General features: G+C 37.7%; 1 protein-coding gene and 2 long non-coding RNA genes across 5 annotated transcripts; 1 reads left to right on the forward strand and 2 right to left on the reverse strand.

The window, feature by feature from the left end:
- Window positions 1-535: 535 nt before the first annotated feature.
- LOC124433477 lies at window positions 536-15,906 on the reverse strand. The gene is made up of 4 exons (XR_006944477.1): window positions 15,757-15,906; window positions 11,127-11,221; window positions 1,047-1,354; window positions 536-948 (listed from the first exon to the last, which is right to left on the reverse strand). It is a non-coding gene; the product is annotated as an uncharacterized LOC124433477 (long non-coding RNA).
- LOC124433478 lies at window positions 5,906-8,243 on the reverse strand. Its single transcript, XR_006944478.1, has 3 exons — window positions 8,199-8,243; window positions 7,377-7,529; window positions 5,906-7,249 (listed from the first exon to the last, which is right to left on the reverse strand). It is a non-coding gene; the product is annotated as an uncharacterized LOC124433478 (long non-coding RNA).
- On the forward strand, window positions 13,842-26,085 carry LOC124433474 (homeobox protein orthopedia-like). Of its 3 annotated transcripts, none has more exons than XM_046983251.1 (3): window positions 13,842-14,137; window positions 19,047-19,312; window positions 24,786-26,085. In XM_046983251.1, the coding sequence occupies exons 1-3, from the start codon at window positions 13,936-13,938 to the stop codon at window positions 25,266-25,268; spliced, it is 951 nt and encodes a 316-aa protein (XP_046839207.1). In that variant the 5' UTR covers window positions 13,842-13,935; the 3' UTR covers window positions 25,269-26,085. The 3 variants fall into 3 exon arrangements, with proteins under 3 accessions (XP_046839207.1, XP_046839209.1, XP_046839208.1); XM_046983253.1 differs by lacking the exon at window positions 13,842-14,137 and adding an exon at window positions 17,548-17,776; XM_046983252.1 differs by lacking the exon at window positions 13,842-14,137 and adding an exon at window positions 18,477-18,820.
- The last annotated feature ends 1,160 nt before the right edge of the window (window positions 26,086-27,245 follow it).

The raw sequence follows: 27,245 nt of genomic DNA on the forward strand, positions 1-27,245 counted from the left end.
TCCATACATGGAAATGCATCACTTAGGAAGCACATAGTGAAGACAACGGGAACGGATTACTTGAACGTTACGAGAACATCGAGCGCTCGGGCAATGTACACCGGAACGTTGTCCCCGTCGTTGAGTAGAGCTCCTTCCGTCAAACAAAATGTTCCCCCCCTTCACAACGAGAACGTATCGTTGTATATGTTTATCGGACTATTCATTGCATTTGTTCTCATAAGTTCGTTTGTGATCGCTGTAGAATTATATAAAAGTGGTCGCTGTAAATGGCAGACGAGGTTAAGGAAAAAGTTGAACTGTTCTTGCGGCATATGATCATCACAACGTGTCGATGTACAGAGCTGTCTGAACATCGCCAACCCCCCGTATTTCACTCACACTCGCATTGCGCTCCCACTGATAGATAGCAACGCATTTCTTAGTGAATGGCAAGATTTTTTCTAAAACATTTCAAATCACACAATCGGTGGAGACAACGTCTCAGAATAGTTATGACGTGTGAGCTTTTGGAGATAATAGGTGAATGCAGTCATATCATAGGAATAATTAATTAAACGACTTTCTATCAAAAGATAAAGTATAGATAAGCAGTTCAAGTTTGTTCAGGCTAATTACCTCAGAACAAAATGGATGAGCTATCGATCACTAAATTGCCTGTTGCTTCGACTAGACATAAGATCGATAGACAGCTAATTACCTTTTTCGAAAATAAAAAAAAGATTATGAATTTTAACAATAGTTTTTTTTTAACTAATTTCATGTCATCAAATTTTTCATGAAAGTTCTGTTACCATGCATTTTTTTCAAACATCCTCCCTCAAGTTCACTTCAAATCAATGCGTTGCTAACCTTGTCCGTTCATCTTTATGAATGAAGTGCTTGTCTGATGACGACAGTCTTCATTGTGGAAATTTCTACGCATCTTCACCGATCTCAAGTGTCGAGCTTCATACATATATAGAGTGAAACGTCATATACAGTTATGGTAGCTTAATATCAAATCATTACTAAAGAATTAACTTGTATTTGAAGACTCAACATACCTCACTATATCTATACGTAAAATTGTATGCTCAACCGTGTAACGTAACTAGTTTTTAAGCACTGTGCAGCTGGTCCAAAGATCGGATAAGAATTTCAGTTAAATCAAAATCATTTCGTAAAATTTTCATTGATAGAGAAATTGAAAGAGAAACTTGAAGTCGAAAATCTTCGACGTGTGATAGCTACATAAAAGATCTTTGTGAGAACTGTCTTGAATACGTAAACACAACAATATACATAGCCTATAATGATTGCTTTCACTTCAGGATGTATAGACACACGACTCGAGTGTGCAAGAATTTCCTTTCTGTAAAGAAAAACTTGAAGATTAGAATCCAACTTTGTACATCTGTAAACTACAAAGAACCTTTCTAGTTATGTGTGAATGCTATGCGAAAGAGCCAAGAGACAAAAAAAAGACATTTAATATCGTATGTATTATTCTTTACAAAAAAGCGAGCCGAATAGCCATCTCATGCTGGGAAAATCAAATTCCGCGTGTGCTTAAAAAAAAGTGATGAATTTTGATCAAGACGATAACAGTTTTTCTCATTAATTAAAGTTTCAATACAATGGATACAGTCCATGCCACGTTGACGATGTGAACTTGAAAAGAAAATGCAAATAATCAACAAACAATAATTTAAAGTCGTGCAGACCGAACTGATACCGCTTTCAAATAACGCAGTATGAGTCGAACTATTTATTGCAATGACTACAGCGGATGTATAAGTTGTAGCTATGTACTCAACTGAGTGTATACAGATATACTTGTATAATGTATTGTATGAAGTATTAACGAATATCATCGATTTTGCATATGCTGGTCAACCGAATTTCTCTTGGTCTGAGAAACTTAACAAGAGATCCATTTCATTACTTTTCGTTGAAGAAAAGATTAAACTATAGGAGAATCAAAGAAAGACTGATGATCAACTAAAAAAAACCAAATCAAATACGTGTGATGATCAATTGACCATCACACTTTATAGCATAACAGCCACAACTTGCTTTATATCTGCAATTAACTTGCATGTGTGACAAGGCAGCACGTTTGTTGACAAAATTGTGTAATATTTACAAATGTTTCTTAGCTGTCATCGACATTGAACGTCAACAAACAACATAACATCAGAAGAAAAAGAACCTTTTGTTTCATCACCATGCATGATCATTGTTAATGATTCTTTCTCGTCGCCCAATGACATAATGAAGTAAAAAAGTTGATCACGAGAAAAAACTCTTCGCTGACAAAAAGCAAAATGCTCGAGGACAAAGTCTGCTGTCTGTTATAAATATCAAACAACGACTGCAAAGAAACAACATTTCATACATTTAGCAAAGAAATGAACCATTCAGTATGAATAAGTCATTCATAATTTTGCCATTTCGTGTATCCGTATGAAAATCGCATGCTGTTTCCATTTGGAAATGTTCCTCTTTGCGAAGCCGTGCCTATTTTCCTACCCTCAGATGACGTAGAGGTGGGCGAGAGCCAAGATATGTAAACATTGATGATATAAATTGATCGTAACATTATACGAAGCTCACAGTAACGAAAATCGTGTACTTCAATGGCATGCCGCGAGATTTTAATATTAATTTCTATCACCACGAGACTGCTTTAGGCATTGATCAATTGACAAAGGCTATGAGTATATGCGCATGAAGACAATAAAATGGATCCCTTGTGAAATCTCCGCACTCTGTTTCATTTCAATGAAGTGCTGAGAAGAGTAAAATTCGTTGTTGTAACATGACAATGGCCGTCCAATGAAGTGCAGTTTTTCAAATATATCAAGCTGTGTTTGTGTTTTAAAACTTTAGAGTTACATTGCAGTGACCTATATTTATGATTTGATGAATCTATCCAGTGATAAATAACGCAGCTCAACTTGAAATCCATTGGGCACATGAAGCGAAGGGAGTGGGGCGAGGGAAGGGAAATATCGCAACGTTATTTTTAATCACATTTTGTTGGGTGAGTTTGATAGCGATTAGCAAAGACTAACGTCCGACAGTTGCGGAAACTGAAGAGTTGAAAGAAGCTAAATTGAAGGTGAAACACAAGGCCATGATGCAAGGAGATGAAAAACGATTTTATTTCTAGTATGTAAAATTCTCCAAATATTTGATAAAGGGTACTTTTCTTGGTTGGTCGATGATAAAGGAGGTAGGATACAAAATGACTTCTGTGTGAATTTAATGAAGCTTCTTCGAAACTCTGCATTTTGTTGTGAACCTTGGTAATTTTCATGATTATAATTCTGTCGTCCGTACATGTCTCTGAACTTAAGAACGAGTCTAATTTAAACGATTCAGTGCACAATGTCAAAAGTTCAAAAAGCTGACTGACTTCAAAGCGACCACATTACTATGACTGATTCCACTAACTCAAAACACAACCACAAAAAGGTAGTAAAGTTTGGTCGGGCAGCTGAAGCGACCGCTTGTCTTTTTCAATCTTCTCTGAAGATAAAATTTTTCCACCTCAAGATGCAAGAGCCAGAAAACTCTGGTTTTAGAATTGTAAAACTTCAATTTATGTAAATGCATGTTAAAGGTTTGCTGCAAAGAAATCAAAGAAAAAGAGAATTCAACTCAGTTGTTTGCTCTTATTCCATAAAATCTAAATAATCCTTTAAAAAACATGGAAAAGTTTGTGCACATTTTTTTTGGTAATTGTGGGTAATTGTTGCTGATCGGCAGCACCGCCAAGTAAAGGTTTGAAATAAAGTCAAATTGTTGTAAAGCAATAATGGGAGCTGCATTTTTCTGGAATTTCATTAATCGAAAGTAAATCTTGTTAGACTTATGAAACAACGATGTTTTCTATGCGAAATGTGAGCAAAACATCGAGGTCAAGGAATGAAAAGGAGGGACCTTTATATTTTAACTTTTCCTAAACGCAACAATTTCTTACCCAACTAAAGGTTTTCATTTTCTCAAACAACCTTACTCCCATTCACACTGTACTTGGGTCGGCTGCTCTGATTTTATTCCTCCAAAATTTTATCGATTATCCATATCTGATTTTCATCTGTTTTCATCTAAATTTTCTTTAATATTTCTTTTTATATCTACTCATTTCTTCATTTGTCTGCACAACCCTACGTTTCCGTCTATCTTCATTCAATAATGTTTCTAATTGGTCTCTCAAATTCTCCTTATTACGTTCCCTTCAATATTTCTAATCAAGTTTTCACTTCTAATTGTGTTAAATTTTATATTTCAATGACGATATTGATGTTTATAATAAAACACTGATTTCTGAGACCCTGCTTCACCTCGGAAACAACAATGGTCGGTGTTTTGCAGACTTGGTGAAGGTATTGTGCCATTGTTACGTTCACCATTCATTAGGAGTAAGTATTGTAGGGTTGCTACGTTCAACAACTAATAGCAGAAGATATTATGAAGTTGCTACCTTTAACATCTAAAGCAGAAGATATTGCGGTGTTGCTACGTTCACCATCCAATAGCAGAACGTATTGTGGTGTTGCTACATTCAACATCTAATAGCAGAACGTATTGTGGTGTTGCTACATTCAACATCTAATAGCAGAACGTATTGTGGTGTTGCTACATTCAACATCTAATAGCAGAACGTATTATGGTGTTGCTACGTTCACCATCCAATAGCAGAACGTATTGTGGTGTTGCTACATTCAACATCTAATAGCAGACCGTATTGTGGTGTTGCTACATTCAACATCTAATAGCAGAACGTATTGTGGTGTTGCTACATTCAACATCTAATAGCAGAACGTATTGTGGTGTTGCTACATTCAACATCTAATAGCAGAACGTATTGTGGTGTTGCTACATTCAACATCTAATAGCAGAAGATATTGTGGTGTTGCTACATTCAACATCCAATAGCAGAAGGTATTGTGGTGTTGCTACGTTCAACATCTAATAGCAGAACGTATTGTGGTGTTGCTACATTCAACATCTAATAGCAGAACGTATTGTGGTGTTGCTACATTCAACATCTAATAGCAGAACGTATTGTGGTGTTGCTACATTCAACATCTAATAGCAGAACGTATTGTGGTGTTGCTACATTCAACATCTAATAGCAGAACGTATTGTGGTGTTGCTACATTCAACATCTAATAGCAAAACGTATTGTGGTGTTGCTACATTCAACATTCAATAGCAGAACGTATTGTGGTGTTGCTACATTCAACATCCAATAGCAGAAGGTATTGTGGTGTTGCTACGTTAAACATTCAATAGCAGAACGTATTGTGGTGTTGCTACATTCAACAACCAATAGCAGCACGTATTGTGGTGTTGCTACGTTCAACATCTAATAGCAGAAGGTATTGTGGTGTTGCTACATTCAACATCCAATAGCAGAACGTATTGTGGTGTTGCTACGTTCAACATTCAATAGCAGAACGTATTGTGGTGTTGCTACATTCAACATCTAATAGCAGAACGTATTGTGGTGTTGCTACGTTCAACATTCAATAGCAGAACGTATTGTGGTGTTGCTACATTCAACATCTAATAGCGGAACGTATTGTGGTGTTGCTACGTTCACCATCCAATAGCAGAGCGTATTGTGGTGTTGCTACATTCAACATCTAACAGCAGAAGGTATTGTGGTGTTGCTACATTCAACATCTAATAGCAGAAGGTATTGTGGTGTTGCTACATTCTAATAGCAGAACGTATTGTGGTGTTGCTACGTTCACCATCCAATAGCAGAACGTATTGTGGTGTTGCTACATTCAACATCTAATAGCAGAAGGTATTGTGGTGTTGCTACATTCAACATCTAATAGCAGAACGTATTGTGGTGTTGCTACGTTCACCATCCAATAGCAGAACGTATTGTGGTGCTACATTCAACATCTAATAGCAGAACGTATTGTGGTGTTGCTACATTCAACATCTAATAGCAGAACGTATTGTGGTGTTGCTACGTTCACCATCCAATAGCAGAACGTATTGTGGTGTTGCTACGTTCAACATCTTATAGCAGAACGTATTGTGGTGTTGCTACGTTCAACATTCAATAGCAGAACGTATTGTGGTGTTGCTACATTCAACATTCAATAGCAGAACGTATTGTGGTGTTGCTACGTTCAACATTCAATAGCAGAACGTATTGTGGTGTTGCTACATTCAACATCTAATAGCGGAACGTATTGTGGTGTTGCTACGTTCACCATCCAATAGCAGAACGTATTGTGGTGTTGCTACATTCAACATCTAATAGCAGAAGGTATTGTGGTGTTGCTACATTCAACATCTAATAGCAGAAGGTATTGTGGTGTTGCTACATTCAACATCTAATAGCAGAACGTATTGTGGTGTTGCTACGTTCACCATCCAATAGCAGAACGTATTGTGGTGTTGCTACATTCAACATCTAATAGCAGAACGTATTGTGGTGTTGCTACATTCAACATCTAATAGCAGACCGTATTGTGGTGTTGCTACATTCAACATCTAATAGCAGAACGTATTGTGGTGTTGCTACGTTCACCATCCAATAGCAGAACGTATTGTGGTGTTGCTACATTCAACATCTAATAGCAGAACGTATTGTGGTGTTGCTACGTTCACCATCCAATAGCAGAACGTATTGTGGTGTTGCTACATTCAACATCTAATAGCAGAACGTATTGTGGTGTTGCTACGTTCACCATCCAATAGCAGAACGTATTGTGGTGTTGCTACGTTCACCATCCAATAGCAGAATGTATTGTGGTGTTGCTACGTTCACCATCCAATAGCAGAACGTATTGTGGTGTTGCTACGTTCACCATCCAATAGCAGAACGTATTGTGGTGTTGCTACATTCAACATCTAATAGCAGAACGTATTGTGGTGTTGCTACGTTCACCATCCAATAGCAGAACGTATTGTGGTGTTGCTACGTTCAACATTCAATAGCAGAACGTATTGTGGTGTTGCTACGTTCAACATTCAATAGCAGAACGTATTGTGGTGTTGCTACGTTCACCATCCAATAGCAGAACGTATTGTGGTGTTGCTACGTTCACCATCCAATAGCAGAACGTATTGTGGTGTTGCTACATTCAACATCTAATAGCAGAACGTATTGTGGTGTTGCTACGTTCACCATCCAATAGCAGAACGTATTTTAGTGTTGCTACGTTCACCATCCAATAGGAGAAGATATTGTGGTGTTGTTACGTTCTACATCCAATAGCAGAACGCACTGTGATGTTCATTTGAAAGTAAACAAAATTAAATTGAACTTACAATTGGAGCTCTAAATTTGGGAAAACATGCGTATACCTGAATACAGGCATTTAAAGAACTGATCAAGTAAATGGTAATGTTACCTTGTAATGTTAATGCTTGCATTGACTGTGAAGAACTGAGTTTAGATCAGTAGCTGTCTGGGCAATAACAATTGGATTTGAGATATGTCCTGCTACCACTGTACAGCTGGTTCACCATGCGACATGATACGCAAACTAATTGTCGTCAACGAACTGCTTGGTTGACAAAAGAATAGGATGATGTAAAATGAAAGGTGCAAAAGAATCTGTTTGATAAAATTGTAGGAACGTTTTAAAGCATTATCTGAAGAAAGCTACAGAGGCATGATAGAAGTGTGTTGTAGGCATTACAGGAGCGTGTTGTAGGCATGAGAGGAGTGCGTGTTGTAGGCATGAGAGGAGTGCGTTGTACACATGGCAGTAGCGTGTTGTAGACATGACAGGAGTGTGTTGTAGACATGACAGGAGTGTGTTGTAGACATGACAAGAGTGTGTTGTAGACATGACAGGAGTGTTGTAGACATGACAGGATGTAGACATGACAGGATAGACATGACAGGAGTGTGTTGTAGACATGACAAGATGGACATGTGTGACATTGTAGACATGACAGGAGTGTGCTGTAGACATGGCAGGAGTGTGTTGTAGACATGACAGGAGTGTGTTGTAGACATGACAGGAGTGTGTTGTAGACATGACAGGAGTGTGTCGACATGCAGGAGTGTGTTGTAGACATGACAGGAGTGTGTTGTAGACAAAACAGAGGCTGACTAGGAGTGTGATAATGCCAAGATGCCTAGACGAAACTGTATGTGACATAAAAAGTAGGTCAGAGTAATTGTAAGAATAAGCATATCAAATAACTTTAAGAGGTTAACTTACAGATTACAGCCAAGATGCAGATTGAACACGTCATTAACATCTGTGTTCTACTGTAAAACAAATCTCAGAAAAGCAGATCTTGCTTGCTGCAAGCCAAAGAAGAAATCACACGTTAAGAAGAAGCTCAGCCGATGCAAAGATTGGACAACTGACTGGTGGTACAAGAATTTAGCCTGGGGGCCACGCCCGTGCCTGCTCCACTCTGGCTACGTCAATGGCAAGGCTGTCCGACAGATGATCTGAATAATTAATAAAGCAGCACGTGCAAAAGACTGAACGCTATGATCAAATCAAAAGAAGACCCACAAAAACTATTGAACTTTTTGGATGTTTTCCCCAATGCATATGCCTGGTTGTGGTGAATTTTACATGCGATCAGTTCTTTTCAACTGCCAGCGTATTTAGCCTTGTAAAAAAAGACTGAAGGTTGAGTTTGAGGTTAGGTTTAAAACACTTCTTTTAGAACTATTGGATTAGTGTTCTGATTTCAAAAGTTCTTTATAATTAAGTTATTATTTTCGCCATTCACCATGGTATTTGCGATTTCGAAACAATTTATATCAATATTGTGCGAAGGTAGATATTGTGCTGTGCTTTGCTTTTTCTCAATTGATGGAAATTAGAAGTTGAAAATGTACACAATAAAACATTATAAAACATTAAAATAAGTGTATAGACTCCTAATATTGGTCCCCATTTGCCATATGTCTGACGGCTGTTAAGTTGTGTCACGAGTCTTCGTCATATATACTTTTTGTCTCAGTTCAAATTGAAACATTAAAGATTCATGCCTGGAGAATTCTTGACGTCGTATCACCTGGTTCATATTAGTGAACTCGTCAGAAGTCTGGACTGTCTCCATAAACAATGGGATGATGTGATGTCGACTTTGAACTAATAAGAATGTTCCGTAGAGCTGTACGTTCTCTTAATTAGAAGAGCTTTTGATTGTTTCATTTAATTAATTAGTAAATCTGCTCTAATTGCATTTCCTCGAGATACCCGCGTTCTTCACATCGAAGTGAATGGAGAAACAAAGACATCGCGATTTATTGCAGTCGACAATTTCGCCACAATATTTGCGCAAGTCATTATACAATCTTTGTCTGCGGTTGATTATAACGCAAGTTCGGTGATCACTTTTTCTTTAAGCAATAAATAAATGGACGACAGTCAACTTGCATAGAAAATACAAGCATACAATGCTGTACAAAAAAAACAAGCGATTCAAGTATATCTAATATATAGAGATGGTGATTTTCTCTTATCACATACAAAACACATGTAGTAGTATAGCCACTGCACACGATGCAAGCACTTCATATAAATTTACGTTATGCAATAATTTTCCTTTCGGTAAATGCATTTGAATATACCAACATGTGACTTGTGAAATAATGTCATGATTTTCATAGCTATACACGATGCATAACACATGGTTATGACTATTGCAACTATATAAACATCAATTGATGCTTTGTTTTTTATGTTTTAGTTGCGATTTTATATATTGTGGTCGTTATTTTTCTATTATTTAAAGTCCTTGTCATTGAGTATCATTAAAATTTTTCCGGTGCATAGCATTCCCAGATGAAAAATTAAAGTTGGATGAAGACGTTCTTTCGCAAATATATTCCCTTATATATCGCCTAACTTCACCTTAACCAAGAGATCTCATGCGGGGATCTTCTTTCTAATCTTATCGTATATATATATATATATTGTTTAGGAAGTTTTGTTTATTTGATTTTCCGTAATTACAGTGCTCGATGCGTTAGAGCAGAGGGTAAATATTGTTAAGAAGAAGAAAGTACACAAAACTGCAATTTCATATTATCCCCTGAAGAGCGAGAAATCACGAAACAGGCTTGTCGGGATGAAATTGTATATATATTGTTTATGTACATGTATACTTAAACGTCACTTTGAATATTCAGTCCCAAAAATCAGTTTTCCAAAAAGAATTTTGTAAACTATATTTTTCTTACGCTTCGTGTTTACTAGATTCTGTGTTCATTTTTACAGGTGGTCACATGCTACAGGATATAATTCACTTATAGTTTGCTAGAATCGAATTAAACTTCTGCATCGAGACATTAATTGTACAAACAGTTTATTAACGGGTAATAGACAAGACCAATATCGCCTGATGACAGGTAATATCTTTTATAAATCTAATATAGCAAAGGAAATTGTCTAAATAAACTTTAAGTTGCGAGGAAAAAACTATTTTAGTTTCACAAAAAATTTTTAAATGCTTTTGTATGAAGTTTTGGTATGAGAAATACCTTTTTCATTCGAAATGCTCGAGCCCCTGGATCATAACTCGTACATTCAGTGCAGTAATTTTTATTCTGCTCATACATGATATATTTGTCCATCTTTCCTCGCATCAGGCACGCAGTTTGTAACTCAAGAAGAAGAAAAACAGAGAGTGTAGCGCTTTCTCAAAACATCGTCTATGCATCGGAGTGCATATTTAACTACGTGGAGACTACAGTGGAGTTAGAAGGCGGCTCAAAAATTTTATCCCGGCGATTCTAATTAAAGAAAAGTATCCCGTTATGTCGCTCTTATCCCTCTATTATGAACTTTTACCATATAAACTATGCGAACATTAGTTGAAAACTTCAGCCACCACATCGTGAAATTGTCATACAACAATTTAAAGTCGAGCACCTGCGACGAATTACTGCTCGTCGTTTAATTCATTTAAGCGCGTTCGTCTTCCATAAGAAATTTATTATTAAAAATTTCTCTATATTGGCGTACATAAACGGGAGTAACAGCTCTCACTTAAACTCGTTACGGCAATGTTTTTCGAAGCTATTGCATTTCATCATTCACTTTATTAAGGCATTTTCGTTCAATCAAGGCAGAAAAATTACCACCGCATAAATTTTCCTCGAATATCACTATAGTCCTTACCGTTTGTTTGAGGGCCTCAGTCGCTTGCACGAGTCGATCTCGTTAAATCTTGTCCACAAATCGTAAAACATCATGACACATATAGCTCTTCTTCACTATACAAATAGAAGGACATCGAATTGAATTAGCTGGAAACAAGAATGTAAGTTTGATAACAGAACATCGCTATAGCGTCGGCTTTTCAAGTAAGATATTTTAATAGAATTTTTAAGGTTTTCATGCAGTGAATGTAAAATCTGATATGGTCAAATGAAATTCCGTGCACTTTTGAAGGTACGAACGATACATGAAAAGTTCTATCACAGTCCGAGCCCTCGGCATCGATGCACTTGCATTTCTACTATCGGAGAAAAGAACATTTAGTTAAAAAAAAATCCAAGGTTGAAATGGAAATGAAATATTTGTACTATTGATAATAAGATTAGGGATCTTATTCGGAATTTTTAAAGAACCTTTGGTTTATAGCTACTGAAACTATATACTCTCAAAATATTCGTTTCTTGAAATTTGCTGGGTTTGATTAACCATGAACCACTTGTGATTTTAACACTCGTTGCATGCGCATTCATGCTTTGTTATAATGCAGACTAATTGCGCATGTAGTCAAGCACCATATAATATTTAATATAAGATATGTAACAGTTGTATAAGAAAACGTTTTAAGGAAACTAGCTTTTCTACAATCGATCATTGTGATATACATTTGCAAATAGATCACATAGGCAAGTAGTCAGGAGGAAATAATTGAAGTATACGGTGTTTTTACATCATTCAAGAAACTCAAACACTTGAGGGAAATTTTATAAGGAGTTGGTATCTGTAGTAAGAGATTAAGTTGACTGACCCCTATGGCGATCGTCAACGAAATCAATACAGCAATTTTGATAAGGAATGGCATCTATATCTTATTCATGTAAACTTAAAATACGTCTGAAGCAATATAATGCTCCCAAAGGTATGGGAACAAGACTATATGTATTGTAATGTAAATATTCCCTGTGCAAGATAAAACTGTATTATGAAGCGAAGTCAGGGTAGGGCAAAATCAGCATGATGGCCGTATCTTCTATTCAAATGAAACATTGCACAATCGTTTGTGTATATAGGACAGTTATGTCTTGGGTGAAAACTAATTGGGCATAATAGACAAACTAAGCGACTTCATATTATCTGTGTTCGCTTCCATTATACACGAATGCTTCGTATATAAGTTTGGCAGCGAAACGGTAATTATTTAATGAACATGTTTACACGCGACGAGAATTGAGCGCAAAGTGCAATTAAACACAAGCTGGATAGCCAAGCAAACTCTTCAAAGGGCATTTCAATTTCCCTCGTTTCAAAAATTCAGAAGTCGGCTGGCGTGTTCACTTGTCGATCAATTAATCCCTCAATTAGTCAGAGAGGATGCTGAAATGCCCATTTAAATTGTATTTATTAAAAAGTGAATGGGGTACCCATTCCTAACCAAAAATTTTAAAGATATTGATAACAAGATTGGAAAAAAGTGTTCGCTCTCGAACATAGACGTGTTTTCCAGAGAACGGTCTCTTGGACTAATCATTTATCCGCATGCTAACAACTCAAGTGCAAAGTCAACAACGTAATGGCCTAATAGATTGTTGAGCACTCGAAATTTTGATTATGATCAATTAATGTCAGGTGGCAGTGCCTCGCATTGCATTATACTCCTGCTAATCTCCTCTTATTATTCGGCTCGTTGTCGAAAATAGAAAAAGAGCTGAAATATTGACGATTGTTGTATGTCATATCCACGAATGGTAGAGGGAAAACGATCCTTTCTGATCATGCATGAAAACGAGTCTGTCTCTCGTGTTTCAATGTAAACATTTCGCAGAATTTTTCATATAATGCTAATAAAATCCTTCTTAGCCGCATAACTTAAAAAATATGTCTTTGGTAAAGAAGAAAATCACAACCAAGCTTGCCACATATACAAGTACAGTTCCTCACATAAAGTACTCTTTCCAAACGTTGTATTGTTATTTCATTTTTAACTCAAGAACGTATTCTCTCCCGTCTTAATATGTATTAGGTAATACGTTGCGATTTGCTTTTCTTATGCAAGCGTATGGCAACAACAAGCTACCTACGGTTTCAACACAGCGCGCCAGTTCAATTCTATCCGAAGAGTGTTCCTTCACCGATTTTAAATGCTCTGCAATACATTGTGTTGTGTATTTCGACAAGTATATGCACATATTTCGATATCGATATGATTTCGAATGCTGAAGACAGAGAGTTACAACTTATCGTAGATGAAAGGGAAAATCTTCGTAAAAACTTCAAATGATAATCTTAAATACACGCACGACGTATAAAGACAACGTCTTTATTTTCAAAACACCAAAACAAGTAAAGAAAAAATTCTTTCTAATGCTAAAAACAACATTGGACAAGCTAATTTCGGGCATTATCTCTTTGAAATATTGCGTCTTCAGTCGCCGTACAAAGCGCCTTTGCGAAGTGAAGAAGTTTCCGCGCACGATTTTTAATTAAAATCGTTCCTTAATTAAAAATTTCGCGCACGCCGTGTAGCGTTGTGTGTGTGTGTGTGTTTTTACCCCGCGCGTATGGTAGCTGTGTTTAGCTGTGTATGTATGTGCACACATAAATATAATATAATCGTGTATAAATATCCACACACGCGCACATACATGGATATGCTACCATGGAGTGGGCCGCCTTCCGTATGTAGCCAAAGTTGCATCGCTATCTCTTTCCCCGGCACTGTCTGCGAGCCTCGCCAAACGGTCTATTTATATTTGCATTAAGCTGTATATAAACAATGCTGCAGCGATCATGCGAGCCATTGTCCTCGTCAGCAATAGAGGCCGACACCGAATTGGCATTTCGCGAGCAGCTTCGCTCCAGTGTTCAAACTTTCTCGACAGCACCAGCAACGAGCAGCAGTCAAATGCGCGAGCTTCATACGCCTGATGAAGACCTGAGTACCGCAGACCGAGCCAGTTATTATATGATGATCAAAGGTAAGCAAGCCAAATATATACATATATATGTATATATATAAATACATCACATATAGATATATATATCTATAAATACATAAATACACATATATATAGAAACATATCATGTCATAATATCCTCATAGCAATCAAGCCGCGTTAGAACGGAGAATCATTATATATGTATATATATATATATATACATATAGTGTTCCTAAGCGTCGTGCAACGTGATTGGAAGAATGTCATTCTCTAAACCCAAAACAACAAGTTCGCAACCTGCTAAAATATCACGAACTTCAGCGAAAGAAACGCCTGTGAGAGAGATTACATCATATAAATACGGCCTATGTACAAACTCATAGCATATGATTAAAGTTGAAACGACTTTCAGTAATCTCATACTGATGATATTCGGTGCGTGGTAATCTAGCTTACATGAAGTTAGCTCACGTTGAGGCATTCGAAAACTTGCCATTCCATATAATACACAGACGAAAACCCGTCTTTTATATGTAAGTATTGCAAATATAGGATCGACGATAAAAAAAGAAATGAACACGTTCCTCCCGCACCTCAAATTATTCAATCAATTTCGCAAATGCTACAGTCGCCTTGTCGTTCGATTAGAATGGAAACCTTTGTGTTAATTCGTTGATATTTCGGGCGCTTGGGCGCTTTTCGCACGCAGCTGCATGGTTAAAGAAGTCAAGTCTCTATTCAAAAAGTCAGTTCGGTGCCACTTCATATGTTCCCTTCAAATACACCGCGCGGTGCGTTTCATGTGGTGTGCCGAGAGGCGATTTAATAACGCAGGCGCGTCGCAATAGGCCCGTTCGCATGACTTCAAATAAAACGTTGCGTCGATTAAAGCCATTCCTACACCCTACATTGTTTCGGAGTGTTTACATTTCAACAAAGCATCCAGCGACATCCAGCAAAAAGTTTGCCGAGGCCCTTTTCGACAAAATATAATAATCAGGAAGTCAGGAGTTTTGAAGCAAACGTTCATGCCAAATAGGACCGAAACAGCAATGGCGTGTGACGAGTACACGTTCGTATAGATCAATCAACACTTTTAGAAAAAGAAACTCAGTTTGTTCAAAGTCACGACAGTCTCTTTGAGAATGCCTTTGATAGTAATATAGTAAGAGAATGATAGCTATATAACTAACTTACGGAGAAGTGTGATTGTTCTTCAAGTTTCTTGGTCAAACTCGGAAATCAACAGTGTTTGATGAATGTCAGTAACCTGACTTTTCACAAGGTTCAAGACAAATTAATGCTTTGAGTGTATTTCGACCGTTTTACCATAGATGCACGAAAATTGCCTCAAATGCGTCGACTCAAAACGAACTGTATATACATACAACCAAAGCGGAAAACATTTGACAATATCTGCATGGGAGAACTCGAAAGAGCATTCTTTATGATACATTTCATGCCACTAAATCCAATTCAACATTAATTGCAATCATTTTAATGTAATTTCCAAACCATAAAACTCAAGCAAATGCACTTACGTACTACTTTGCTAAAAAATGGCATTCTTGATCAACATATTGACCTCTACAAAACGTTTGATACTAAACTGACGGAAGAAAACATCGTAGCTATGTCAAGAAATGAATATCGTTTACCTTAGCACGATGAAGTCCCGCTTCCACATACTTTAATTTGTTGATATGAAGTTCCCGAAGAATCATTTCATCCACTTTGCAAACACGAGATCTTTTCGGTTGGGCATGGTTTTCCACAAATAATTAGGTTAAATGTCCCTTTATTGAGCGGCAGCTATAAGAATGAAAGCAATTGCAATCACTATCGACAGGACTGACAATTAATACACGCTATTGGATTTGGGTTATAAACCTGTAAACACTATTTGATGAGGAAATGAGAAAGTAAAAACATCTTCAATTTATAGTAACGATACTTTGAGGTGACTATAACAAGCGATAGAGAGACCGTGGTCTATGTATTCTAAAAGCTCAACGAACACTTACTGCATGAGCGGGGCATTAACAGAATCACCTCATAACTGTACAAAGACGACATTCGGACTCCACCGATTGCTTATGATTCGAAAAACATTTTTATCAAAAAATTTTGCCAACGATGGAGAAATGAGTTAGCCGTATGGATTAGTTGTAGCGTTGAAATCAGTGAGCGTGAGTGTAGTGAGCTTTGAAGAATACATGCAGTTCACAAGTTAACTGATTACTTCATTGGCTCGCTAAAAGCACACTTAAAGACCTCTAAAATAATTAAAACCCTCATCGAATAGAAGGGGCTCGAGCAACTGTAAACTAAATCGCTTTATAGATCAGGGGAAAACAGTATTCCTTTTAGGTGCCTTTAAATTACTTTAGAGTGGCAGGTACACACTAATGTTCTTGGCTATTGAAAATTTTTGCAGGGAAAGATCCCACGGTTTTAATATACGCTATATCACTATTGCAAGACGAAAGTGTTTTCTTTAAGTGCAATCAAAATCGCATGCAACATCATTACAATGCACATTTTCAAGATGAATCTCTCAAAGAACAAGACATAGCTATGTAGAACTGATATTAATAAGAATGAACGAAGTATAAAGCACAGGCGCATGTAGAAAAACGGCGAAACCACCACAAAGCTCTCTGGTAAACCACAATTGAGCAGAATAAGTGTATTGTCTCGCATGTATGACCCTTTAAAACCACCAACTCAAATTTGTGATAATGAATTGACGTGTATATGTATAAATGCGCTCGTTGGATAAGCCTTTCCCTTGTATAAAGAGATGTGGAATGTTGAAAATTTGCCTTGCAAAATTTTTATCGAGACCTTTATAGATCTTGTTAATGAGATGTTTTCGTAAAGAAGGAGCTTCGTCTTCGCATGGCACTTGTGACATCTTGATATACGCGAGAGTCTGTATTACTTTATGGCTTAGTATCCTAACATTGGAGCGTCGAAGCTAAAGATTTGCGGACAAGAACTGCGCAATGTTCGTGGGTAGTGAGGCTACTCTTTTAATTAGCAATTAATATTTTATTAATCAAAATAATAACTGCGTTTTCTGGGCTGCGTATGGCGAGCAATCAATTTTGAAAAACATTCGAACGGCGAACGTTGAATTGTCTGATATTTTTCTCAACTATGCGTGCTGGGCATAGAATGAAACTTCCATTTACAATATCGAGAAATTGCATGACGCACTTCAGCTGACAAGAGCGCGGGGCTTATTTCTGCTAGACAACGCGTGACTTTAAGACGCAACATTTACCCAACAATATATCATAGAAAAACTTCGAGAAAGTACGGAAATGTAAGAGGTTGAAGTTACGAAATGCCTATATATATATATGTTATGAAAGATATTTGTTTTATATAACCAACTACATGTTTCGTTGACGCTGAAGCTCCCATGATCGCAATCACAGACGTCAAACGTATAGCTACATAATGACTTGAATGAAAACCATTTTCGACAGTTATGACGCATGCAAAAGGTGAAAACGTGCTAAAAACACCATTAAGCTACAGTTGCATGAACAGATGATAACCAATACACTATGGAAGATACAAGTTTTGTATTCAAAGTAGCTGGCTACGACACAACATATTTCATAAAAAGTAAGATATCGTTGACCACACAAGGACAGACATGTTTAGGTAAACACAAGCGTTATGTTGTTCATGTAAATCAAAAAGGAATTTTAAGATCAAGTGCATTAATTTTTGTATCGGTTGATAGTCGGAAACTGCATGCACAGCAGAAAAATTATTCAACTAAGTATGCTAGAAAATACAAAACGGAGAGGTGATTTCTCAAACTTGTTCACTTCACGAGATGACGAGAACAAAAAAATGAAATCGTCCACTCGATAGAAAACATTTCTACGACATACAAGACGAGAAACACGTTTCTTAGGCGTGCACAAAAAGAATGGAGAGTTAATATACGCGAAAACAAACAAACCGTATTCTACTGAAGCTAAATCATCAACACGAAGTCATATCTCGCCGCGTTTTATGAGATAGAATAGGTGCTATAGAATTCACCTATACGCAAAATGGCTTCATATGGAGGCGACGTAGAAAAACTAACGCGTCGAATCTGGGACGACACACGATTTCACAATGAAAAAAAATAAGATGGTTGGAAGCTAGAGCGTGCAACTGCAGCCACATGGAAACAACGTATTATTAAATTTTGAATTGTTTGTTTCCATGCGAGTTGTGTTTGTACATAGAAGCTGGCTGTCTCCCTAACATCGACAGACGACAGATCAACGCGTCAAAAGTGAGGAGAGGGTTGAATTAAAGATTTAGGAAGACATTAATGAAGCAAATCATTTATGGCGTTCGAGATGCCCAATTATCACTATCAAATATTAATTCGAAGTGATTTGCCTTCATTCGAGTTCCTCGTCGCGGTCCGACGACACCTGAAGGAGTTTTATTAGAAGCGAGTGCAGGCCGCGCTCCGATTGGTCACCTGCCATGAAACTTATTAATCCCGGTATAATAAGTGCGCGCACAAAGAGAAGCCGCAATGTTGAGCGGGATCACAAGATTAAGCGATGGACACAGGCAGTACGCTAATATCGCGAGATCATTTGGATAGAAGTCATGGCATGAGCACTGACACGATGTATCTTCTAGATCTTGTTCCAAACATAGAACACAACATTAGTAACATCCTCTGTAGCTCTGGTCAGTATCTATCTAGAAAGTCGGCGGATATATATGACAGTAGGGATGCACGATCCTGCCGGACTAGTTAGTGCATGTACTCATCTTGAAGTAAAAGCTCATTTTTCGTCGTAACTCGGAGTAATTTCGCCGATTATTTCGAAGTGTTAAGACAAATGAAGCAGCTAATGTGGCATGCCATATTACGTGCTGTGCTAATTTATATCCTTTATCTGTACCGTTTAAGATAACAATTGCAAGTCTCCCGATGGGAAACTAACGCCAACGGACATCAAGAGAGGAGATGGCAGCGATGTGGATAGCGCACCCGCGGAAGACAACGACCTGAAATCGTCGGAGTCGCATCTCTCGAAACAGAAAAGACATCGAACCCGTTTCACTCCGACTCAACTCAACGAGCTGGAGAGATGCTTTGCAAGGACGCATTATCCGGACGTTTTCATGAGGGAGGATCTTGCTGCACGCATTGGTTTGACCGAATCAAGAGTACAGGTTTGTAAACTTATCAAAAGTCTTACTTTAAACCTGTTCCCGAGCTCAATTTACTCTGACATTACCGTTCAGGTGTTGATATCGGAGTCGAATAGGTTATCATTGATATTTTTCGTTCGTCGGTCAGTTCATTTGTGCGCGCAAGCGTGTGTTTATTGAATGAAGGCGCAATATATTGGGTAATCGTCGTTTTTGATCAAGTTCAAGTTGTCGAAAATTGAGTGCGAAGATCTATATGTGGTCACTCGAGTGTCTAATTTATCTATCGGTTTTAGTCGACTTAGGTTGAAGTATAACAGCTTGTCGTGTGCAAAAATGAATAAAAATTACAAGCATGTATCGTTTTTGGACAATTAAAGTTGTACAACTGCACTGAATGCTTTCTGGCGACTGCCTAAGTGCATAAGGATTCTCAAAATCATTATGTAAAGGGGAAAAAAACACGAATGCATGTAAATGAAGAACATGCTACTGATCATTTAATCTCTGAATCGTGTCTAAAGACGAAAAACTTATATGAATATATAAGCAGTAACGAAGTAGACTCGACATTGAACGAATGAAAACGTATACATCCATGCCAAATACCGAAGAAAATTTCACCGAGACTCGTTGAGCAACTCATTCTACCCTGTACTGCATAACAAAAATTTATCTGTGGCTTCAAATAGAGGCACATGCACAGTTATACACCTACAAACTGTTGCAAAATCACGAATACTTTCCGGATGTATTTAAATAAGAAACTTTCCACGAAATGATAGCGATATTGGCATAAGAAATCCGAAAGACAATCTCTGTGCATCGTTAGGGAGGAGACGTTCCCAAAATTGGCTCGGGTTGTTCCCGAAATATATATTTTTCATGGTTTACTCGCAATTGTCGACTAAAATATCTCAGGGACGGGTCCGTTCCAGCCAACGTTGCGTGATAATGAAAAAGGATTACTACCCGTGTTATCGGCAAACCAATTAAAATTTATATACATTACTTGTCGAAACAATGAAAACTAAATGTTTGTAAATTACTGTGCTCGCGGGTGGAGATTACCGAACAAAACGAAAACTCGTTTGGAAAATAGGTTGAACTTTAGTAGCATTCTCGGTGCATGATTTTATTCGTGTCGAACACATTAAAGACACGAGTTAAGCGATGTTCGTACTGTGGCGTAAACATACAGGTGCATTAATTTCAACTTGCTTGGACTGGGGTGTTAAATTGTCTAATAATCGTGTTGTTTCAATTCGTCAGTTTATGCTAGATGACGGCAGTAGACCTGGAAGTTTGTTTTTCGAACATCTTCCATTGCGTAGATTGCATAAATCGAGTCTGGAGATCGAATAAACTTAGCCTATACAGCTTACACATCAAATTTCCAAGGTGGCGTACAAAGAAAACGGTTGCTTACGCTGTCGTGCAACCGATGTATCGGAAAGTCGTTTGAATTTAAGTATGAAATGATTCAAACTTGCGAAACAATATTACTTTTTTGGAAAAAGAATTCGAGACTATCATAAAGGTTGCTGCTGATTTGTACTGACTGCATACACGTCCACATGCATAACGTCTCACGTTTGAAACATATACGTATTTCATTAAACTATCCCGAAAGCTTTAGGTAATATCACATGGTTTTAAAATCCAGAAGTACATAGAATGTTCATTACTGAATGTATGTAATGTTCAAGATTGTGCTGTTACACGGCACTGCATGCATATCATGGACCACATTGGGCATGAAATTAATAAGCTACGCAAAAACATTTTCGAGTTGCCAACAAAGAGCTTCTCGAAGCACGATTTCGCTCGAGACGACATTATTGGATACGACTCGCAGGTGGGCACAAAAGCATACATTCCGCATTCTTCTCTCGTCCTTTTGAAAACAAAAATTTTATTAAACACTTGACTTGCATATTACCACGCGAAAAGCCGACACGCACAGCAAAAAAACACACACCCTAATGCCAAAGAAAGGGATGTGTTTTTACAGATATATATTGTCGATTATCGTGTTAACGTGAACGTTCAATGACTGTATTCACGCAATAACGACAACAAAATAGCCTAGGGGTTGACTGTAATAGTTTTTGATAGCTGGCGTTGTGTATGAATTAATATAAAGATGTCTTCTATAGTTTAACTTAATTGTTCGTAAATTAACAATTCGTTTTTGCTGATTATTGAAATTGACAAGCCGTACACCATGGGGGAAGAAGATACTCCTAGCTGAATGATGACAAAATTGACTGTACAGTATTTCATTTAGATGTATGCGTTAACATCATTATGTGCATTGCATTTATTTAAACTTGTTTGTTTAGCTGCTGTGAGTAGATTCATTAGCTAAAAACATCAAACAACAGCAGACCTTTTATATTCACGAAAAGTTGACGGGACTCCAAAAAAGATCCACTCGCAAATTTAGCTATAAATTTTGGTACCAAAAACAATGAAATTTTTTCAAGGATGCGTCAATGCGATTGCGGTGTGATGTTACGTAGCTACATAAGTCAAAACAAACATGGCGCTCCTAAGGTTTGCCGCGCCTCTGTGACTAACATCCCACGTCTCACGTTTCATCATAAACTGTATTTACGTACTTCACATGCAGCTGAATTTTATAAGCACAAGCTTTAAAGCACTTGACGAAACTTGCCTTATTGACTTGCATGTGTAAACACGTCGTTTTAGATTAGCTTAGTTTTCTTTGAGAAGAGGGGACTCGTTGCTAATTGTATATGAGTTGTTCGCTGAAATGAAAACTTATCAGTGAAATCGACAGCTGAGAAAGTATCTAGACTTATAGCACTACTTCATTATATCATGAAGTTCAACAGTTATTGAGCAAACAGTTAAATCATGTAGAGAGTAATACAAGCTTTACCAAAACATAACGTTTTTACACAAGTTGATCCTAAATGTCCAATGTACTCTATTATGTGGACATACAAGTTACTTTAAAGCAAATGGTTTGAACCAAGGAGTATCGTTACATGTTTGTGGATGCAGATCGTTCAGATTGGTAGAGTCTTGAGAAGGACTGTTTTTGTTGTTGTTGACGTTTCGACAACCTAAGCGGTAGTCATCTTCGGACTCGGTTTTTTTTGACTCTGAAGATGACACTGCCGCTAAGGTTGTGGAAACGTCAGTCAACATCAACAACAACAGTCCCTCTCAGAAGTCTACTAACCTGGGCGATCTACATCCACAAACACATGTATGTTACTTTGTTAGCTATTTCCACACGTCGCGTCATCAAGCATGTACGAATCAATAATCATAAGAAACAGTGCATATTTTCTAAGAGAAAAACAAAAAAACCCGGAATAAAAAACAGACAACCACATTTATGATAGAACCGATAAAAAATTGCAAATAGGTAAATTCAAGCAGCTAATGAAACGAGCAGCAAAGCTGCGATGTAAAAAATTTGGGAAGATCATGTGGGTTAGATTGACCATTGGGTGTCTTCGACAGCTAGAAGTCGCCTGTACACAAAGGAGTGACTTTAAAAATTTCTATTTCAAAAGCATCAAGCGATTATTTAATCATTAGTAGTCATTATAGTCGGCAAATTTATCCGTACGCTTAATGAATTGCGATAATCGATCCAATGTCATAGCAATTACGCGTTGATTTTTCAATGTCAGTTTGAAATTCAGATTTGCTCCTATATAGGAACTTTGGTCGTATCCTAGAATTCGACAGTTGTGCATGCAACTGACATGTGTTTCCCTTAATGTCACTAGGTTAAGTAGCTAGCTGATAGTCGGACTTTTATTTATTTACCTTGCGATAGTCATTGCATTGTATAATTAAGATCTTCGACTATGTATCAAGGTGTATAGGAACTAAGCCAATTATTGAAATACTGAGCATAACACTGTAGGTTTTATATACCGAAGTTTTTTACATTTTCCCTTTAAACAAACAGAAAATTCATATAATAAGTATAAATTTTCTTTTTGAATATTCTATGAAGAAAATATACAGTGGTTATAAACAGCATAGAATCAATATTTGTCTTCGAAAGCCTTTACATATTGCACATTTTTCAGCATAAAGAAATCGGCGTCCGGAGGAGTTTCAAAGAGAATACCCGATGCAAAGCCTGTTGACTGTAATTGTCGCCAGCGTCTACCAACGTTTGCCAAGTTGACACATTAAACAAACAAAGTATAGCAAAGTTAGAAAAGCTTAGTACTTGTATCGCCTGTTCCCGTATTTATTTGCTTATGACGCTATGTAGCTATCTGTTAAAGACGTTTGAAAGTCAACAGCTCGTGCATTAAACTGGCGAGAACAGTTTTATCGACATCACTATAAAGCGGTTATGTGCCAGCTGCTTGCTCAAGTGCGCCAAAACTTTCAATGTATTATGCGTCGCAGCAGTGTATCTGCGCTGAAAATAGGTTTCGCGTGGCGACTAACGTGAGCACCAGATGGTATAAGGACGACACGATTCTTTCTCGTCTCACAGACGGTTAATATAAGGCGGCACGACTTCAATAGAACTAGCATATTTATTGCCATTTCAATAAATGTTCTTCGGGTAGTATTGTTTTGAAGTAGAATACACGGCTCGCACGCTAAGTGCGTCGCATAGTGCACATTGTGTGAGCTGTTTCTAACAAATTCCGAAAGGCGATGCAGTAGAATGCTCGTCATTTCAAAAGAGGGCCCTCAAAAAAAAATCAAGCGTCAACTATTTTCAAGCTTCCTTCTTTAAACTTGCATCGTGAAGCGAAAAAGCCTCATTTCAGAGCTGCTCTTTTTTTCGCTTTCCACTATCACAACAGACACCATGGATGACGCATCTCATCTTATTGAAGTGAAAGCATGGTTTGAACAAGAGAGTATAGTTACATGTTTGTAGATATAGATAGTCCAGGTCAGTAGAGGTCATATAAGGACTGTCAGTATTGGTTTTGACTTGTATTTCGACAACCTTAGCGGTTGTCATCAGTTCAGAGTCAAGCGAAGAGTAAAAATCAGGTTTTCTTTATTTGTTGTCAGACGCTAATTCCTCGCTGGTCACTGAATAGGACTAACGCTAAGTTTGTCAAAACCTCAGTCAAAACAAACAAATAGGACACAACTAACTTGCGGACGATAAACATCTACAGAGTGCAACTACGTAAAATCTTATGGTTTATATTTTATTTCGTATGAAGTGTGTTCTACTAGTAGTTCGTATTATGGATTCTCGCTAATTATAAAGATCAGTGCGATATTACACATTCTCCGATGAAACTACGCTGAAACGCATTTTCCTTATGCTTCGCGTACTGTATTGCATGGGTGCTGCCATTGAACTGAATATAGAAATATGTACTGATAAATAGTTCGAGGGGTGGGGTGGGGGGTGGGGGTGGATACTCACTGCTGCCAACATTTAGCTACATGTATGCAGTATATCACAAGAATTACTATCGTGCCCCGATTTGATTTCATTCGCTCATTATTTCAGGTGTGGTTTCAAAATCGTCGTGCCAAATGGAAGAAACGTAAGAAGACGACCTCGGTCCTTCGCCCCCCTGCACCGATCCTTCCTTCCCACCTAGCACAGAGTTACAACCCCAACCCGATTGACCCTCTATGTACTTACCACAACGATCATAGATGGTCCGCAATCGCACCGTCCGGCGTGCCCACCATGGCAACGACCTCACTTCCTTCGAGCAACTTCAACCAATCAAGTCACGATCTTCTTCAACAGCCCTATCAACCGAGATCGACTTTAAGTGGCTTGAATCAACAACTCGCACAGACCCCTCAACTGGGCTATCAAACGGGGGGATTTCCCACAAGGGACATGCCTATATCGTCGTCCCCTACCCTGCAAGACCTGCAGTGCAGTATGCCGAACGGGGGGGAGTACTGGCGTGGCACCAGTATCGCGCACCTACGAAGGAAAGCACTTGAACACAGTGCAGGATTTGGCTACCGATAAACCATTTCAAATAAATTCAAACTCTTCATTATCATCAGTGCTTAGACCGTGATTCCCACAAGGGGGAATTTTGAATAACTTATGTGATTGGTCGTCAATAATCATGACAACCAATCATGTGCATGCGATTTCTTTTCCACCTTTTATGAAATTTTATTAGGTATTTAATCCAAGATGAATTTAATCATTCAAGAATCGTTCGTCATTTGAAAGTTTTCTCGGCTGTTTTTTCAGCAAGTCAAGAATTTGTTTGAAGGTCTCGCTCTAGAGGTGACGTATCACTCCAAAAAAAATTTCTTTTAAGGAATGTGAACTACTGAGGTGATCTTAATTAGTCTGTGGTACAGCTGGTTATATCTCTTCGCACTTATTTACAGAGCGACATGTTAAATGTTAAAACTAATAACCAAAAACCAATCCTTCACAGTGACAATAATGGCCATTCTATCAGGTATAAACAAAGTTGGCTACTGTGGAAAACTTTGAACCTAGTGGGAGCAAATACCCCCACGCAATAGCTACATTTCAAAAATGCCCTTACTTAAAAAGCCCTCACTGATCTCGCGCAATTTTGGAGTGATACTTCCCCTTTTTATTACAAGTACGTAAAGGTCGGCAGAAAAACTGCAGTCAAAAGACTAAAAACACAATAAAGCCAGGCGGGAAAATCAATCCGACGAATGGTCACATAGAAAGATGAGTAATTATTGTACAGTAGAGTGGTGTAAATTATGAACATAGTTTACACTTACCACATAGGAGACATGCTATTTATTGAAATAAATTAGTTCTGAAATAAAAATTTCACTTGAAAAGAGTTTCGCCTTCTTTGAATAGCACGCAAACGAGCGAAAAATGTGCGTCGCGCGTGAATCCCTCGAGATTTATTACGTAGAACCTCCCCTCCCGATTGGCTGAAATTTGCACGTTTTCATAAGTATTTTTTAATGGCAACTGAGATTCGATAATAAGAAGTGTGTTCAAACAGTGTCTGATGGCCATATGTGGAGCAAAACTTTCCAATTGACAATCCAGTTATGTAATTTTAATTTTCATCGCTCACTGGTCTACGTGGACTTTTCCTATGATGATTGTTTCAACATTTGCGCAGTTTCTTCTTCTCTCTAGTAGAGATCCTTCTATACGCCTACAACACCCGTTTTCTTTTCCGAAAAATTCCAAATTTGCCGAAATCATCAAGATGTGAATGTACACATTCATTATTCGTGATTATCTTATGACGTTCATTAACTTAATCTTTGTGCTTATTCCTGTTGACCGAAGCGATTCTTCAACTTTCTCACTCATCTTGATTTTGTACTGACACATAATACAGAAAGTGCACTAATGGCCAAGTGCAACAGGCGTAATATAAATAATATCAACAAATTCATGGGTACTCGTCTACTTCATCAAATGTAAGCTGTTACATTACATCCGAGCGATACTCTAGCAAAAGTAAACCACTCTACCCTGGTTCAGTCGTCACTAAGAAATCTGGCATACTTGGTGTAATTAATCTAATTTATACTCAAATTATCCATCACACGAGACAATGGTCTTATAGAACTTAATTCCATTGGAGTCAAAACATCTGCATTTATAAATTTTTTAAAAGCACCTATCCCCGCTTTAGCTCCGATAAACGCTCAGCAAAATCCATTACAAGCTGAGAATTTGATGTAATATAAAATGAAACTAACTCCGAATAAAATATCCATATCTTTAACGTAGTAATATTTCGAATTTATTACGAAGTGGGATATTATGTTCGGAGTTTCTTTCGTTTTATGTAATTATATTATATCAAAATCAAATTGTCGGTTGGTAAAGGATTTTGGTTTTCCTCCGAACAACCAAACCTATATTACAGAAGCTACTGGCGAAATACCAACGCAAATGGAACTTGACTTCTTACGCTCAGCAAGCCTCGTGTGTTCCCTTCAAATTTCGCCATTAGTCACCATACTTAGGGCT

This window comes from Xenia sp. Carnegie-2017, unplaced genomic scaffold, assembly GCF_021976095.1.
Source record: "Xenia sp. Carnegie-2017 unplaced genomic scaffold, XeniaSp_v1 HiC_scaffold_13, whole genome shotgun sequence".
Taxonomy (NCBI): domain Eukaryota; kingdom Metazoa; phylum Cnidaria; class Anthozoa; order Malacalcyonacea; family Xeniidae; genus Xenia; species Xenia sp. Carnegie-2017.

Bases quoted from the DNA above. Each gene is read 5' to 3' on its own strand.
- LOC124433474 (XM_046983251.1), top strand. From the start codon at position 13,936: ATGCTGCAGCGATCATGCGAGCCATTGTCCTCGTCAGCAATAGAGGCC. The intron at 14,138-19,046 runs GTAAGCAAGCCA...GTACCGTTTAAG, and splicing joins TTATTATATGATGATCAAAG to ATAACAATTGCAAGTCTCCC. The intron at 19,313-24,785 runs GTTTGTAAACTT...TCATTATTTCAG, and splicing joins TGACCGAATCAAGAGTACAG to GTGTGGTTTCAAAATCGTCG.